Below are 19240 nucleotides of genomic sequence, written 5' to 3'. Positions count from 1 at the left end.
TTTTTTATTATTCTTAATACTGAGAAGGGGATAAGAAAGTTAAACCTCACTAATCCATTTAAATTATACCAGATAATTATCAACAGGAGACTTGGTCCATTTGTGAGATGCCATCCAATGCTAGGTCACGCAGACTCTTCACATTTTAAGTATGACTATGGTAAGAAGGCAAAGGATTTCAATTTCTTAAAATGTGGTAAATTCTTAAATTGTAAGAAAAGAACCTAGAAACTAACCTGGGGGGTGGTTCATTTAAAGGAAATACTGTTTCCTATTCTAGAGTGAGTTTACAGTATTTGTGAATTTGTGGCCCACAGATTTACATGTGGCCTATTAGGAATATATTATGCCAGAGTTTTATATAGTAAAGAGACTGAGGAAGTTCATTATATAACTTCTAAAGAGAAGTTAAATTTCTAAATTTCAATTTCATGGATGCAGAGGCTAGTGCTTCAAAGTTGTATTATGATTTGGAATCTCAGACTCAAAACTATTCTGCATTCCCATGGCTCCGAAGGATTCACCCATTTTCTCTACAGTGGCCACTGGGCCATGCTATGCTGAGGATTAACACTCTAGATCCACCACACCTGTCTCTTAAGTTACAACATCTCTACTGAGTTAGGCAATTAGAAAGCAAATCCTTACAGAATCTGACAAATTATTCACTTTGGAAGTTTAATCACAGTAAGAGGAGACTGAGTTAAGTAGGGAGAACAAGTGAGAAACAATCTCCAATGCATTCCACTCACCTATCTTATCTTATAAAACCGAATAGGTGAAAGGGAAAATTGGAATTGTCATCAAAATGCAAGTTGTAAGGCCTCTGATGACCCAAAGAGTAACATTTAGAAGTTGTGTAATAATATTATAGTCTAAAAATGCATTGAATACAAGATTGCAAATATATCGGGTTCTCTCAAGTTAGCTTGTGTGATGGGCAAGTTCCACCCAATTCTTGTTTCATATGGTACAACAAGTGATGACACTGGGTTTTATTTAAGTCTCTGTATAATAAGCACTACTTTTAAAATATTCAAGATCCTTCTTAAGCAGAGTGAGGTCTGTGATGTTTCAGGACATATTTCAAAGTCTTACATTCACTGACAGTTGTTACCGGATGAGACTGTTTGTGGAATAACCTGAGATTTTAATGAGCACAAATTAACAGAATAAAACATAGTCCTTTTTATCTCAGCCTTATCTTCAGCAACAGAAAGAGTGGTATAGTAGCCAGTGTTAAACCTGAAAAAAAAAATGTAGAACACAGTGAGATCCTTCTCAGGTACACTCAAGAGCACTAAAAATGGATTTATCGTGAAGGGTAACTAGCAGTGATTCCTATGCTGTGAGCCCCTCCTCCCATTTTTTTAAAAAAATATTTTCCACTCGGGGGTAAACTCGTTTTCAAGAAAAACAAGAAAATAGGGATTGACAGAGAAATGTATAAGGGATGAAATGATGAAAGGGAGTGAGGGAGAGATGCCATGGCAGAAAAAGTAGATAATACTGGGTCTTCCATGGACTCCCAGCCAAGGGACTGGGCCAGTGAGATATGGGATGGAGGCAAATTAATGGCTGGCCAGAGCTAGACAGAGTGTGCTGGGGAAGGGCCAGGCGTGAAAAGATTTGGTGTTGTCATAGCAACGGGCTCAGCCCTGCTCCCCCTCAAGCCCATTCAGCTCTGAGCTGCCGGAACACGTTTTTAATTAAAGCGTATAAAAGTTGTTTTGTAAGGACTTCTCCTCATCCGATAGATTTCAAAATGGTTAATCAGGCTTCATCTCCTTTTGATGCTCACAAGAGCATGTGCTACGGCGTGCACAAAAACCGCCTCGGCCGCTGCGGGCTGAGTTATCTCTCAATCACACCTAATGCCGGGAAGGAGAGGGCCAGCTCCTTATTTCGATACACATACACAGAATTCAGAGGAAAGTGGGGGGCCCATTTTTGTGACTGCGAGTGGAAACGTTTTCTTCGCTCTAGATATTATGGAATTCAGCCTTCTGGACGGGTATTGTCTCTGGTGACGTTCTCTCTAGCTTTTGAAAACAGCAAGATTTTTTTTTCCTTTGGGAGACACAGTATTCAAAAGCCCCCCAAAAAGTTTTAAATTATTTGTGTCAAATAATATTTAATCTAGCATGGATACCCCAAGAAAAAGGGTTGTTTGGACCACTCTTAATGTAAAAAGATGGCAACCACTCCCCCCTTTTGTTGAGAATAAAAGGGCTCTCCCTTTTAAATCCTCTGTAAATTCATAATATACAGCAACAGTTGCATTTTCTTCTTTAATAAAATGGGTGACTTAATAGAAAACAGTATCTTTTGTTGATTTACTAAACAACTTCTTACCAAATGACTTGAACCTTCTCCAGGTTTTTGTATCTCCCTTTCTCCTATGCTAATGATCTTAGTTTCTAATTTCACTGAAAAAGGAAAAGGGAAAAAAAGACGATTTTACCTGTCATCCATTCCCACATGTACCCTATATCCCAACTCAACATTTCGATTTCGGTACCAATACATTCTCTGCTGGGGCCAGGATGTGAAGGAGTCCTGCCTTCTCTCCAGGACAGACATATGTCCCAAAGTTCTTAGTCTCAGACCCCTCTCTGGTTTTACTGCTTTACTAGCATCTTCACTGTTGCTGTTTCCAATGGATCCTTCTCCTCAGCTTCAAACATGTAACAGTCATCTCTCTGTTAGGGGAAAACACTCCTTAAATTGATTTCACAAAATCTTCTAGTTAACATTCCCTTGCTCTCCTCTTCACTGCCAAACTTTTCCAATGATTGGTCTTTAGCCACAGTGTCTCCTTCTCCATAGCCTTGCAACTTGTTCTGTGGCCCTTTAAACTTCTGTTTTGAAAAACACCAAAACAGCAAAACTCCCCCCCAAACTTGTCTTGAAGATCATCAGTGATACCTTGATTCAATGATGTTTTTACTCCATTTTTCCCCCTCTAGTTCCAAACAGCTCCAAATCCTCTTAGCAATGTTGACCACCCTCTCACCAGGGATGAGCACCGGTCTGTCCTTGCTCTCTACCTCCTCATGACTGCTTCTCTAGCTCTGTGACTATCTTTCCTATTCTAAATTCCACTGTTGTGGTCTGAGGGACAAAACCAACCCCTCACATTTGGAGAATGGCTTGACACTTGCAGCGAGGCTATGGTATTTTTAGGAGTTGGCCTGGCATTCACAGCCTAGGTGTTCCCCTGTCAAACATCAACTATTTTACTGAACACCAACATTAGACAAGGACACTCTAACTGTAGAAAGGTGAGACCAAAAGACCCCTTTGTAATTTTGTCCGAGCACAGATGAAAATAAAGTCACTGCAAACCACAAAGATGGTAAACATTGCTCACGCTTGCTAATACTAGTAACTGTTGCTTCTTTATGAATTACAGCTTCAGTTTTGTTCTAGTCTTCCCTCTATCTAGATAAGATTTCTTAAGATACACAATCATAGAATTACCGCCACATCCTGACAGTAAGCAGTTCAAAGTTTTACTTTCTTGAATCTTCCCACAAAGCATCTAACCTAAGCGCCAATCCTATAGTAAGTTATTTCTAACACCCTCTTACTGAAATGCCACACAGTTTCCTACGGTGTGTGGCCTTATTTGCAAACAAGCAATAAAGCCAATTTGCTCAACCATAGGTATGTTCCTGACCGTCTTTGGCTAGAGCACATTGATAGGCCTTTGTTCCTTTGTCTTATGGTTCGAGCTACCATGTATCAAGCTAAAAGTCCATCCCTGTCCTCCAACAAAATCTCCCGTCTTATATCTATGCCTGTCTGCAAGTTATTTCCAATATCCAATAATTTAAATTACAGCAACACATTTCTCTCAGTAATAAGGCATGCATCCTGACTTCCATATTTTTCTTGTTTTCTTTGTTACTGAGGCTTGAAAAGTCATAGTCATCATTGACTCATCCCTCTTATGCCACATACATCCAAAATTAGGCAATACGCCTTATCAATACCCCCATTACCCCAGTCTTTCCTTCTTTGACAACCCAAAAGTCACAATTTTAGACTATACTACTGTCCACTATTTAAAATAGCCTCCAGAATCTTGTTGGCCTATTTTTGTTTGTATACTATTCCTAGCCTAATATTTCTGAGCAATAGCATTCAGTGAACAAAAATAAGTCCTAACCTCTTGGGGCCAGAGCTTTCACAGAAGTAAAATTAGGAATTACATATGAATAAATAGCATGGTTTTCTCCCCTTATAAAAGATAAATGTCATTGCTGCACACACGGAGTGGGGAAAGCAAGAATGCCTTGGTCACTACAGGATTTTGCTTCATATGTTGGGATCTATTTCAGAGATATCAAGAAAGTGAGGTACATGCAGAAGATTCTGGGTTAGAGGAGAACTGGACCACCTCCTGTGAAGGATGGTTTAGACTGGGGATGTTTGGCTACAGAATAAAACATTTCTATTACATTGGAGGGTACTATACTTATTTCAAGCATATGTGACAGAAATTAGAATTATTTATTGTGTATCTTTGTAGAGAGTAGAATTAGGACCAGGAGGCAGAAATTCAAGAAGATGATAGATTATCACTCAGTATAAAGACATTTACAGCATAGTTATAGATAGCGTAGGTTACCTCAGAAAATAGTGAGCTTCTCAACATTAAACTCAAGTGTAGACTAGATGAGCACTCGGGTAAACATTTTCCTCAAATTTGTGCTTTATTGATTTAGATGTGATCATTCAGCTTTCAATATTAATAGATTTCTTTTGAACAAAATAAACTGTTTATTTCATGTATTCTGTTTTTCCTTGAACAGTAAATATCCATTTATCTTATCTCACATATTTACCCTTTTTAGTGCTCTCATTCTTCTCTATGTTACCATGATTGCATCTGTGATCACATCACTTTCCATTTGCCTAATCAACTCTCTTTAGAATTTCTTTTAGTGGAGCTCTGCTTACGATATTCTCTTATTTTTTTCTGGGCATTTGTTTCTAGGTTGTTGATTTTTTTACTCTTAGCACTTTAAAGTTTTATTTTTCATTTATTTCATTTTGTTTTTTCATTTTATTTCCATTTCTAATCTCTGAGAAGTTAACGGTGACTCGTTACTATTTTGAAATTAATAAATTAATACATCTCTTTATTCTCTTTCTTAAGTCTGATAATTCCAACATCTGGATCATCTCTGGGTCTGATTCTATTGACTATTTTATCTTTTCACATGGTCCTTTTTCTTTTTAAGACTTGTGTCTTGTTTTTTGTTTTCTGGTTTTTTTTTTTTTAATTAATGTGAAATATTATATATAAAAGAGCAATTGAAACTGAGGTAAATGTCCAAAAGGGTAATACCTCTTCTTTCATCAGGCCATTAATGTGGGCATTTGAGCAAATTTAGTCAGCATTTGAGGTTAGTTGGGTCTTGTGGTTGCTATAGTTATCTTTAGTGTACCACAAATTTAAAATTTTTCCCATGATGGGCTGGGTTGCCACTATCTTGTGTTCAGTGTGAGGCTTGGAGAGCTGGAGGTATTTTTTTTTTTTCTGTTTCTCTGCTCTACCCTCAGATTTTAGCAGGTTCTCTGTGTCTGCAGCATAGAGAGAGTCTACTCCCATGTTTTTATTTCCCCAAGAAGTACATGGCTGTTACCTGCTACTAGATCCAAGGATCGTGGCGGGACAGGGGAGAATTTCTCAGCTCTCCAGCTCCTATCTGTCTTAGGCAGGCCCTTTGCATCTCCTTCAGTGGCAGGCGGCCTCCTATTCAGTGCAGGGTCTAGAGCACAGGCAAATTCCCTGTCCCTTCCTCTAAATTCCACCTTGCATTGGTGAGTGTTTTAGACGTGAGTTTGGGAAGATCACCTTGATATAGTGGAAGCTACAATTTATCTTTACTCCTATGGCATAGCTTTCCCAAGATCTGATTCAAAAGCTGAATCTCTCCTCTTTGGTGAGACTTGCACTCCAATTTTTGTCTCCCCAGCATCATGGGACTGGAAAATTCTCTTCTTAGTTCTTTATCTTTTTAGTAAATGTTTTTTACTTGGTTTTTCTGTGAATTTGTATTTTGTCCAAGTTTTGTAGTTGTTCTCAGTGAGTGAATCTGATTTTAGCAACTCTATTATAGTCAGAAGCAGAAGACTTTTCCTTATTATATTCTGAACCCTAGCCCCTAACTATCAAATGTTGGTAATTCTTGTATCTTTTAAATTATCTTGTATTCAAGCCTCAAATTCAATCTCTTACCCATATTTTAGGAACTGGTGTTATGGTAGCATTAATTTTTCTGTAAATTTTGTTTGATTAGTCAATAAAGATCATTTGTTATATGTTGTAGTTCTAGAAGAGTTGACTATCTTGGTACTATTTAATCCATTATATTTGTCTTACCTAAAGGGCAGAAAACCACAGATTAACATCATCATGAAGAGTAAAGCTTCACATTAATAATACAGATCAGTGTATGGGATTTGTATTGAATATTACATTATTTGGATTAGATAATACCCTTAACAGAGGACTTGCATAGGGAGGCAAGTTGGATAAATACAATTTGATTCAAATTAATTTCGTGACTGAACAATATATAGAAAATAAGTGTAGTGATACACAAATCTAAGTTAATAAAAAATTCCCTTAAAAACAGATTTTAAGCTGGGCTCTAGAGAGCTGGAGTGATACTAAACTATGCTGATGGGAGTAAAGAGGTAGAATGTTCTAGAAGTGAATCACATTTTATTTTAATTTTTTAAAAGATTTATTTATTTATTTGAGAGAGTGTATGTGTGAGTGCACATGGAGGGAGAAGGAGCACAGGGAGAGGGAGAGAGGGAATCTTAAGCAGGCTCCACACCCAGCACAGAGCCTGCCATGGGGCTCGGTCTCACGACCGTGAGATCATGACCTGAGACAAAACCAAGAGTCCAATGCTTAACAGACTGAGTCACCCAGGTGCCCCAGTGAAGCACATTTTAAAACTAAAGATTGTTGGCAAATAGCAAGAAGATGTAAGATTAGGGAAGAAATGGAAGTGTGTTAGTATTAAACAGTTTTTATAATGGCTACAGAAAGAGGAAAGATTTGAAAAGAAGTATAATCTGAGTTGAAATTCACAGCTAACTATGTAGGATGGGTTGAAAGAAGGAAGTGACTGTAGTTGAGTGACCCTTTAAAGAAATTTTTTAAAAAGATTTTATTTGAGAGAGAGCGAGAGCAAGAGAGAGAGGGTGAGAGAGAAGCAAACTCCCCGCAGAGCAGAGAGCCTGACATGGGGCTCAATCCCAGGATCCTGGGATCATGACTTGAGGCTGAAGGCAGGCACTTAACCAACTGAACCACCCAGGCACCCTGAGTGACCCTTTTAAGAAGGAAGTTGTAGTATGGTCACCAGCTAAGTGAGGTAGTCACGGAGGTAAAGTGGAAGGACTTGATTAATATTATAACTTCTGGAATCTTTCAATGGAATGTATGAAGCTGAAGATAGGGAAGAATTTAAGAGAACAAATACAAGGAAGCCAAATACCATTTTTTGAAAAATGCCATCTTAAGACAGTTAAACTGAGGAAGTGACAAATTGCATTCTTGCAGATAATGGTAGGAGAGAACTTCATGGCAGGGAGGATAAAAGATTTGGGTGCTAGCTTTGTTTAATTGAATTTCAAGGGATAGATCTCCATTTGAGATTAATTTATTCATTAATGCAATCAACACATTTGTTATATAATTACTAGTGTAAATCATTGGAAGAGATACTTCTAGAGCTATATTAGGTGATTCTTGATCTCAAAGAATTTATAGTCTGATGGGAGTGGTGAGACAAAATAGTGACTCAACTCTGGGCAAAAAGTAGAAAATGGTCATTTCGGTTTCTGGCACATAGTAGGTACTCAGAAAAGTTTTGTTGAATGAATGGCATAGAGATACACATATAAAAACTGAGGTTGAGAAGAAAGGTAGTATTGGGAAGATCAAAAAAGGCTTTTATAGGAAATGACAACTAAGTAAGACCATAAATGTCAGACAGGATTTAGACATGAGGTTGCAGGGAAGAGGCAATTCCAGATGAAGTTAACAGCGTCAGGAAATGGAAGCCAGAAAGTTCAGGGTGTATAGCGGGGAAGGTGAAGTTGAAGTGTGAAAGAGGAGGGTACAGGCAGATAAAGCTGAGAAAGTGGCTGGAACAAAAGTCTGAGGTCCTTGAATGCTCTAAGAAATTTGGTTTATTCAATAGGTAATGTTTGGCATTAGAAAGATAATAAAATATTTGAATCACTTGAGGATATATGGTTAGCGGTATAAAGAGAAATTATGAGAAAGGTGGAAGAGAGGGAGGAAAGAGAAAGTTTCATCCGGGTATACTTGGCAATGGAGACTATGAAGCTCCAGAATAGAAAGGAGGAATAGAAGAATTGAGGATCAAAGACACTCACAATGCCAAGGTGTAGAGCTGACCCTCCTTCAAGTGGTAAGGCTCTTGCTGGAAGGGTTCATGTTACTGAGCTTGTACAAACAGAATGCAGTTTATTTACTAACATGCAGGAAAAAAATCCATTACTAGCAACAGCACTTAATTGTGCTGTGCAACTTTATTAAATCTATTCAGAGGCAGCAAGTAAGAGTTAGAAAGCAATTTCCTGGGAAAAGTAGTCTACACTCACTGTCTCCATTTCTACATTTTTCATTCACTTCTTAATTGTCTGAAATTTGGATTTTGTGTCTTATTAGAGTAGAAATTGCTCTCATTAAAGTCACCACGGACTCCTTAATTGCCAATCCCAATAGCACTTAACTCAAACACCATCTCCTCTGGGAAGCCTTCCTTAATCTCATCGGCAGGACAACATGCCCTTTCACCTGTTCTGCTAAAGCATTCTGAGCCTACCTCTGTTATGGTACCTACCATACTGTATTCTAATTCCCTCTGGAATGGGAATTAGAATGGGAAACATCATTCCCTCTGGACTCTGATTTCCATGAGGGCAGAAAGTGCTTGATTCAACTTTGTATCCTTAACACCCTAGTATGGTTTTGTCTGAATTATTGATAAATACAAACAATAAAACCCTCTCTAGTATCTCTTTTAATCCTCTCATCAAGATGTACTTTTAGAAAAATACTGAAGACTTCCACATATAATCAGAATAGAAACATTTCCTCTGGAGAACACTACTTTCACTTGAACTGGAAGTTATCTGTTAGTCATTAAATGACTAATATATTAATAAGGCTTAGATGTTTTACAATCTCTCTCTTATTCCCTGACCCTTACCCATTGCCACAGTCTGTTATCCATACTTCTTGTGACTCTATCACATAGTGATTTCTTTCAGTAAGTATTATTTTGAATTAGCTAAATATTTCAAGTGTCTCCTATGCTCAGTATGTGTTAGTGCTGGGGTTTCAAAGATAAAAATAAGAATTAATTAAAAATAAATACTTTCCATGGGATTTATAGTATTTTTTAATATTTCTAATTTCATCGAACAAAGGTTTATCTAGTAATATAGCTTGTGGTCAATAAGGATGTTTCAATATTTTATTATTCTAACCTTTTTGTTACATCCTTACATCTTTGAAATTTAATATGTGAAGACCACCCTTGTCTACGTTTTTATAAACACACACACACTTAACCTCTTTTACCCAATTTTGCAAATACTTTGGGATTTTACCAACATTACTTCATGTGGCAGTTTGGAATTATCTTTGGTTCTTTCTCTCCCTTTTACTCCTTTATTTCAGTTTTTGCTAAATTGCTTCTTCCCATATTACAATCCAAACTTTTTAATTTTTTTCTTTGATTCGGTTAACATCTGCCTTTTCAATCTTATACTTAATTATCAGCACTTTTCCCATTATCTTGTTCATCGGTATTTTGACCATTTTACTGCTCTGAAAAATTCTCCTATAGCTATTTTATGGTTAGACCATGGATGAATGATATAACTATATAGGTATCTATATATGTCATGAAGATAGTCATCCAAAATCATCCAAAAATTGAGGGGGAGCAGCATTTAGTAAGGTAACAGTGTATAGCCCTGTTACATTTTAAGAAAGTTTTATCAAATTAGCATCTAATGCAGTGCAAAATCCAAGAGAAACAAGGAGTTGAATCTGAGGGGTAAATTAAAATATTCCAATTGTCAATTCATTGTTCCATGTGAATTTGTAATTTCCATGAGAAATGATACATATTATGAATTTAAATAACAGTATGTAAAAGTGTTGCGTGCTAAAGACTAAGCTTCAATGATTTGTTATATGAGGGTTGGTTGGGGTGGAACCCATAAATGTAGCTGGGGCTGAGGTGGAGAGCAATGATGCTCTGATTTGATATTACTTGTGATAACTGTCCTAAGGTCCTAAGTGTATTATATACATATTCCATATTTTTTAAAAGATTTTGTTTATTTATTTGAGAGAGAGAGACAGAGATAGTGAGAGACAGCATGAGCCGGGAGGAGAGGGAGAAGCAGGCTCCCAGCTGAGCAGGGAGCCCAACTTGGAACTCGATCCCAGGACCCTGGGATCATGACTTGAGTTAAAGGCAGACACTTCACTGACTGATCCACCCAGGTGCCCCTATATTCCATATTTTTAAAAAAAGTATCCATCAAACTAATTTCAATATTATAGTTTAAATGAAATATGCTATGTGATAATGAAATACATGACCAAGTCACAAATACGTGAATTTTTAAAGAAATTTTCAATTTAATAATTCTGAAGATAGTTTTTTTTTTTAAAGATTTTATTTATTTATTTATTTGACAGAGAGAGACACAGCTAGAGAGGGAACACAAGTGGGGGAGAGGAAGAAGCAGGCTTCCCGCTGAGCAGGGAGCCCGATGTGGGACTCGATCCCAGGACCCTGAGATCATGATCTGAGCCGAAGGCAGACGCTTAACGACTGAGTCACCCAGGCACCCCAGAAGATAGTTATTTTTTTAAGACCATTTTTTTTTAAGATTTTTGTTTTTTAAGTAATCTCTACACCCAACATAGGGCTCAAACTTACAACCCCTAGAGATCAAGACGTGCATGCTCCACTGACTGAGCGAGCAAGGTGCATCATGAAGGTAGTTGTTTTGAGCAGTGGAGTTGAGTATGCGTCCGTTTGAAAAATTATGTTCTTCACTGGGTGTTGCATGCAACTGATGAATCACTAAATTCTACCTCTGAAACTAATAATACAGTATATGTTAATTAAATTTAAATAAAAAATCAAAAAAGTTATTTTAATAAATAAAATCTAAGTTTATATTTAAATTTTAGTTTGTGATTTTTCCTTAATGTAACAAAAATCAACAAAGGAAAATCGTTTGGACAATTACAAGTTTGTTGGTAGATGCTATTAAAGAAACAAGCAAGCAGTATTTTTTAAAATGTCAATTTTTTTGGAAATGTTGGAAAATACTTTCCTTGATGTTTATAAACAAGTAGTCTGTTATGATGGGGACAGTAGCAATAAAGCTTTTGCTTTTGCTTTTAAAAAGGAGCGTTGGGGCATCTGTGGATTTAGATACAGTGAAAGCACTGCAAAGACTTTGCAAACAGACTGAAAGAAAACAAAGGTCTTGAAAAGTGGTCTTTCAAATATACCTCATCATCATTCCTAATGTGGACTTTTCTTCTAATTGCTTTTAACTTCTAATAAAGTATAAACTATGCATACATGACAATCCTAGTGAGAGAATCTTAGAGAAGATTTTCAGGAAATAAGTCTTTTAGGAAATAAAATATTCTTTACAATATACCATTTGTTAAAACAACCTATGTGAGTATAAACTGGCTGTACATGTATTTAATTTCAAAGACCAGAATTAACATGTTACATAAAATCACCTATCCTTAAAAACAAAGCATAATTGTTTGCCACAATTATTTTAATATATTTCTCTACTGAGATAAATTTTAAACTCAGGAAAGCAAGGTTTGGAACGGGAAGAGTTAAAAAACATGAAGCAACAGTAACCCCATTTAGATAAGGGATAGATGGGTGGAGCAAGGAAACAATACACTAAAGTGCTTTTCTTTCACAGATCTTGGTTCAAATTAAGGTTAAATTCCAAAGGAGGATGTGTTTTCCCCATATGGAGTCTTAAAGGACATGCCTTTGTTTCCAACTTCCCAGAGAAGATATATGTTAACACAAACAAAGTATTTCATAATAAATTTAACTTTTATAGAGTGACTAATGCCCTGTGAAGATAAGGTAGACTCTCAGTCACCTGTGTTTTAATCCAGGCTGAAGAAATTATGCCAAGGGCACACTGACAAAAACTTGATTCCTTTGGAGAGGGTGGCAGTAACTTGGTGGGGAGCAGAAAGGGTCTTGATTTTAAAAGTCTCATTGGAATGACTCTCCCTTCCTCACTGTGAACAGTTTAGCATTATGTACTTTGGAAGGACAAAGAGGTGAGGTAAGCCTGCCAAAATTTGAACCTGTGTTTCTGGGAATCTGTTAGTAGGTCAACTGTTACAAATGTAAGCGAAACTGCAAAGGAGCGGCGGGTGCTAGAAGCTTGGCAATTGGACTGCATATAGCTTTATTAAAGCCGGCATGCTCTTCCTTCCAGATCTCAAGGGAGGTGACATGAAGTTTCAAATGCCATAGAAGATCACTATTATTCAGTCAAATCAGATTTTGGTGGGGAGTAGATGTGGGAGGTAGGACAGCATAAAAGAGACAACTCTTTTCTGTTAGAAATATTTACAGTTAACAGAAAAGGCTATCTTTAAAAACGTACTTGTTAACAATCTTAGTTATGTATATACTGCTTTTCTTTCCTTTTCCCTTTCTTTTATCTTTGTATTATCCTTTGTTAACTAGAGACTGAATTCTTAAGTCCTTATTCTTGCAAAATGTTTCTGAATTTGTGTGTAGGTAATTCACTCATTGACCATGTACAACCCTGTTCCATGTGCAAATTCTCTTAACTCCAAATGAAGATGTAAAAATTAGTCCTGTGGCATGTGAAGAGATTGCTTTTTACGAAAGGGAAACACAAATGAATTTGTGCCAATTGTATCAGACATACTTGACTACACAGAACACAAGGTTTAAGTTATTTTTTATATTTATGAATTCATCCTTGATGAAAGGCTTACAAAATCTATTTAAAATTTAAATAAGATAGAATACCATTCTCCCTTCTTTGTTCACTCACTAAAAAAGGAGACACTGACATAGGAAAAAACTTGATTTAGGTTGCTTTATGAGAACTTTTGCAACATGTCTTTACCTTATCAATCTGCAGGTCACTAGTATTGATTCTAAACAAAATTAATTTTCATCATTTCTCGCCCAATTTCCTTCTTGTGTGCTGAATTAAAAACAAACAAAAAATCAAAACAACTCACCCCACTTTTTTCCTCTTCTTGTGTTAGCCAGTGGCTAAGAGAAAAAAACGTTTTTGACTCTAGACTGCTAAACAAGAGTGATAGGATGAGGTTTCTCTTTTCAGGATAAGTAATACCAAGTCCAAATTTCAGAAATCAATTAACTATTCAGAGAGGAACACCACAAGGGGGCAGGTGAATCCAGGCTAGGTCCTAGGTGAGAGGGTCTTAGTATTGGGAATACTGGTCAAAAGAGGGGAAAGATGAAAGGAAAATTAGAAACAACTCTAAAGATGGTATTTCTTCATGAACATAAGCACTTAGATCTGGACCATCCAACTGAAATCCTATTTAGAATATATCCAAAGACATTAATTACAATATATCAAGGAAATAAGTGAAAGAGACCAAATCAATGTAGTAATACACTGAAAGTGATTCTTGTATTTACAAAGGCCAACAGCATGGTTTTACCAAGAAGAGAAACACTGTAGCTGAGAAGAAATCCAAAATTTACTACAGAGCAACTAGGGTATGCATTGAAAATAAATTACAACCAGATAGGCAAAGAATCAAATAATTAACAAGATATATGAGCAGATACCTTGGCTTCAAAGTGATTTTAATAATCAACACTTTATGTAACAGAAACATAACTTTGAATAATAGAGCTATAGCATTTTTCCCCCACACAAAATTGGGAAATTAATTTCAGGTACTTTAGAAAAAGATAAATCCTGCTTAAAAAGGTTATTTAGAGTCTGCTTTGATGATCACCGGAAATTAAACTTAGCCTACCAATAGGAGGCAAAAATGGGTACTAAAAAATTAGTTCTTCTAAACAAATATTTTAAAATTGACACCAGACATCCTCTGTGAGAATGTCAATGACAATGTCTTCAATGGCCAACATATATACATACTTATTATGCAAAGTAGCCAGGATTAATTCTATTTGGTAAAGCTGGAAATTATCACAGGCCTCCCTTTCAAATCTCACTAAGGAAACACATTTAATTATTTGATGTAGTATGATAGTATGTTATTTATCTTTTACAGATTAACAAAATTAAATGCAGAGACTATTATAGCATCATATGTAGTATAAAACAGTATAGTATAATAAAATAGTATAATATAAAGTATGTTCATTTTGTCTCTTACTGGTAGTTTTTATTTAGTTTATAATAACAATTAGAATCTTTACAATGAGCGTTCAATTGTCTTCTCTTAGTTATGATCAAATTAACTTTTTAGGACCCTACAACAATTTTCTATAGTAGTAATGTAGAGTCACTTCTAATATAAATCTATTGATCGAGGAGGTCATCTTCTAATAGATTTTAGGGCAAGCTAGGTTTTAGAACTTGGGTTACCAAGTTGAATGATTTTCTGTTTGGCTTCATTATACCATAGGACTTAGTGTTATATAACACTAACCAGACATTTAAACCTATTTCTAAAGCAAAGCTTTGAACTCAAATGTAAATGCTCATTTCTATGTCACCTTAACAAAGTCTATTTTTCTCAAATTCACTCATTCTTCTCTTCATGTGTATATAGATATACACAAATACATAAAATACACTCATGCACTAAGCTCATACGCACATACATGTATATACACGCATACATACATGATGCAATCCATTGGTGATATTTTAGGCTAGTTTTTCTCTTTTCAGCCTGTTAATTAGCTTTCTCTTCCTTGTCTTTCTTTATTCCAAGTAATCCAGAGTCCTCATAGCCTTTGTCACCTAAAAGACATGGAGGCAGCTCCTGCAATGCTTGAAATAATAATGCTTGGATTTGTCAATGTGAAAAGTTGGATGGCTTTTAAAAGCTGACCAGTCCAGGGCTATTTGCACAAAGTAGACATTCGATAAATATTTGTTGATTTGATTTATTCTAGGGTAAAGAACTCGATAACAACTCTTTTTTTCTTCACTCATGTACTATGGTTAAGCCTGTGTACAAATGCATTTATGAGTAAATATTAATGGTCATGGTCATTAAAGATGTTTTAGACAGGAAAAAAAAACTAGGTCTTCAGGCTTTAAGGGATAGCAATGATTGGGAGTATGTGTAAGAAGATACTCAATGTAGTTATCAAATAATAGATGACAGACACCATAAAATGGGGAGTTCTAACTAATGAGAATTCTGATAAATTATTTGGAAACAAAATGGGTACCCCATAGCTCTTGTATTAATCACATGTTGAAGGCTTAAACTTTTGACTCCACATACTAAGGCAAAGGACCTCTTAATTAAAAAAAATTCAGGATAATATTTTTATTATAAAATTAGTGAGCATATATAAGCCACATAATATTTCCTTTGGATAGTCTTCCTTGTGATAGAATGTGTTTATGTGTTTTATTGACAGTTGAGAGGGCTTGGACATACAAAATGAAAATTACTCCTAAATTTCAAATAATGTATAACGTATACCCCCATCACTTAGAATAGCATAACTGATTTATTTCCTTTTCTGGTCACTAACAGTAAAAACTGTTTCTGAGCTTACAACATGTTAAATTTTGGCTCAAGGCAAATTTACAACAGCAGAATTTATGATAAAATCTGTCAAAACATTAACCATGATGGCACAAGTTTCAGCTCTTAACAGAAACAGATAGGGAAGCAGGAGCTTAGGAAAAGATACACATTTGTACTTGAAAATGCCTGCTTAGCTCACATTATAAAAATTATTCAATTCCTTTGTTCTCATTTTACCCAAATGTGAAAGTTCCATAAGGTGACTATGTGTTTTAATTAACTGGCTCCAAAGAGATGGGAGGATCCTGGTACTAAAGATGTACTTCCAAGTAAAAAATTACTAACTCAGAGAACTTTAGATGTTCAAGATAAAAGCTAAGAATCTATAGTATTTTCCATTTCCTGTCTGATGAATTTCAAGAAAAATTAAGTCAACATAGCTAGCATCTTAACCTTTTTGCTACTTTTAAGACAAAGATGATCCATCTAGCCACTTGCCAGCATTTGAGCACTATTCATTATGATTTTAATTTTTCAACATGGTAAACAATGTTGGTAGTTTTGGTTTACTGTTGCTTGATGAGTAAAGGAGCTGTATTTTCTAGAAAGTTACAAACAAAATACTGTTATTGAAAGTGAATTACTCTGCCAGCAATCAATTATAACCAGGATAGTTAACTTTGTGTGTGAGGTACATATTAAAAACAATTTCAGAGGACATACTTTCTTGAAAATGTAATTTGGTTAGACACAGCCAGGACAGACTTATGAGAAGAAAGTCTTCCTTAAGGAACTTAAAGATTTTTAGTGTGTTAATGTCATGGTCATACAGGTAAATGCAGTGAATATTCTATGATCCAGTGTTTCAAAAAGCCTTGGATATAACTGACTTATTTATTGGAAAATGTTATGCATTTTTTAAGCTTTAGGATTTTCATTTAACAAGCTGCCTGATGAAAATTGGTGGAGAACAGAAATAAAATAAAATTAGTAACTAAATATTAATTTTTGAAGCTGTAGCTTGGTGGGAAATGTTCATGCACAATTTATTTGTTCACACATATCTTAAAATATGGCTTAGGTATTGAAAGAATAATATATAACCAGATGGTAAAATATCAAGAAAATTTATCAAAATAATCAGAATTCAGAAACTTTTACTTTTCGGGGCACCTGGGTGGCTCAGTCATTAAGCATCTGCCTTAGGCTCAGGTCATGATCCCAGGGTTCTGGGATCGAGCCCCACATCGGGCTCCCTGCTCCGCGGGAAGCCTGCTTCTTCATTTCCCACTCCCCCTGCTTGTGTTCCCTCTCTTGCTGTCTCTCTGTCAAATAAATAAATAAAATCTTTAAAAAAAAAAAGAAAATTTTACTTTTCAGAAATGAGGAATCACTGAATTTGAAATCATGATTTAAAGTAGATCACAGCAGACACAGCAAGTTTGGGAAAAAAAAAATAAAGTAGATCACAGCAATATCAGAAGGCATCCAAACACACCACATTGGTTTATACATTGCTTAACTTCTCTCCGACTGATTTTTGACACACTTGGTTCCAGAAAGCAATTTGATTATTACTGTTGTTCAATAAAGATTTAAATGGCCTACTTTGGGGTCTGGAAATTTTGTTTAAACTTTCCAAGACAATGAAAACTTGTCTTCACTTTATCAACTTTGAACTTTATAGGACCAACATTTAACAGCTACACAAGAAGTTCTGATTAACAAATGAAACCTAAATCAAAATCAAACAAATAACAACAACGACTGCAACTCTTCACTTTAAACTGATATGGTTAAAAGTTAAAGTCTTCAGGTAATCATGTTTCACCTGGTAATATGTCAGGTGCTAAATAATTTGACATGATAGTATATTTTAATACCACTATTTTAAAAAAGGATACTCAAATCTATTGTCATATATATATATATATACATATATATATTTTTTTAGAAAGACAGGTCACACAAATGTTTATAAAACAACAATGCAGTTGGAAGATTTAGGTTTCATCATTATCAACGTTTTACCTGTGCAAAGAAACATGAACAATGTCTGACCTCTAGAAGCTGCATTTTAATGGGAGATAGTACAGGAATACTGAAACAAGGGGAAACCTAATAAGTGCCCTAATAGAGATGAAGAAAGAACTATAAGGCATACAGAAGAGAGATTAGCTGTGGCTTGGTGGTGAGGTGGGGGCGGGGAATTAGGGAAAGCTTCATGTAGGGGGTGGCGCATAAGTATTCTTGAAGGATGAATTGGATTTAAACACATGAAGGTGGATTTGACTGAGTAGAGGATTAAAGACGGTAAATGAATTAAATAATGAAAATACAGGGTAGGAACCGAAATGGGAGAGTAAGCTTGGAGCATAGGTCAGAGGTATTATAGTACGATAGAAAGTTACTTTTATTAATTTTCTTGCCATCCATATGAAAACAAAATAATGTGCCAGATTTTCCAGGTATGATTTGGGCAATTGGTGTTTTTTTTTTTAATCCAATATAGAACCAGAAAACTTTCCTAAAATCTAAAAACCAAAAAACACCCAAACAAAACAGTACACATACACTTCATTCTTTGACTTTTGAAATAATAAAACCATTGTTTTTTTCACTGCAACTGAAAGACAATAATATCTGCAATATTTAAATTTTCAGTCTACAACATAGCTCTATTTCTGGAATGAGTTGTTGCAATTTTATAACAGCAGAAATAAAGTGATGATTTTGACAAGACTGAAGTTTTAATTGAGACTTCTGATTTCAAAAGGTTTTCTTCACTTCTATTTGACAAGTAAGATTACATATTCACTTAAATGAATGTCATTATGTCACCTAAATGAAAGTATTCAGGTACTCTTTATAATATGACCACAGTTTAAGAAAATAAGATGCAAAAAGCAAATCTAATTTTGTAATGTGAAGACTGTGATGTCAGACATCAGAAATCAGTGTATACATTCAAGTGTAAAGTAGTTCTTCAAAGTAATTCTTCAAACTCTGAGACATTTTATGTCATATTATATATCACTGTTCAAACTATATTTAAATTTTCTCATCCAGAATTATCTTCACAACTGGTTTAGGAGTTGGAAAAGAAATTCAGTCTCCTCTCTTGTAATCACCTGTTTTTTGTTTCAAATGGTACGCTTAGAAGCAAAATGAAGCATAGAGATTTAGAATCAAAACTTAACTTTAGCAAGCCAATGTGTACACAATCTATATGGGTCTGAGAAACATTCTTTGTGACGTTATCAGGAGGAGCTCCCTAGGCAACAACAACTGTTGGCATGGAAGAAAAGGGCCACATGAGACAAAGTATACTTGACTGGTGCATTTGGCAGCACTCACCTTTGCAAATATTATGTAAGTCTGTTTCCT

At 35.5% G+C, this 19240-nt stretch overlaps 2 protein-coding genes across 9 annotated transcripts in view; one reads left to right on the top strand and one right to left on the bottom strand.

Moving 5' to 3' along the window:
* Window positions 1-19240, bottom strand: part of MIPOL1 (mirror-image polydactyly 1) — a 346606-nt gene that overhangs the window by 7474 nt on the left and 319892 nt on the right. The window contains exon 11 of one of the 6 annotated variants that reach the window (XM_073895121.1): window positions 999-1245. The exons of the other annotated variants lie outside the window; for them this stretch is intronic. Coding sequence (XP_073751222.1) covers window positions 1101-1245 — 145 coding nt within the window. The 3' untranslated portion in view covers window positions 999-1100. Of the gene's footprint in view, window positions 1-998; window positions 1246-19240 lie in introns of those variants that run through there. 6 annotated transcript variants of the gene reach the window in all.
* FOXA1 (forkhead box A1) overlaps window positions 1-19240 on the top strand; it is a 185202-nt gene that overhangs the window by 14549 nt on the left and 151413 nt on the right. The gene's annotated exons all lie outside the window — the stretch shown is intronic.

The sequence above is a fragment of the Callorhinus ursinus genome, unplaced genomic scaffold (assembly GCF_003265705.2).
Source record: "Callorhinus ursinus isolate GAN/ISIS: 27379988/994484 unplaced genomic scaffold, GSC_fseal_2.0 scaffold8, whole genome shotgun sequence".
Classification (NCBI taxonomy): Eukaryota; Metazoa; Chordata; class Mammalia; order Carnivora; family Otariidae; genus Callorhinus; species Callorhinus ursinus.
This window is presented reverse-complemented; position numbering and strand designations above follow the sequence as displayed.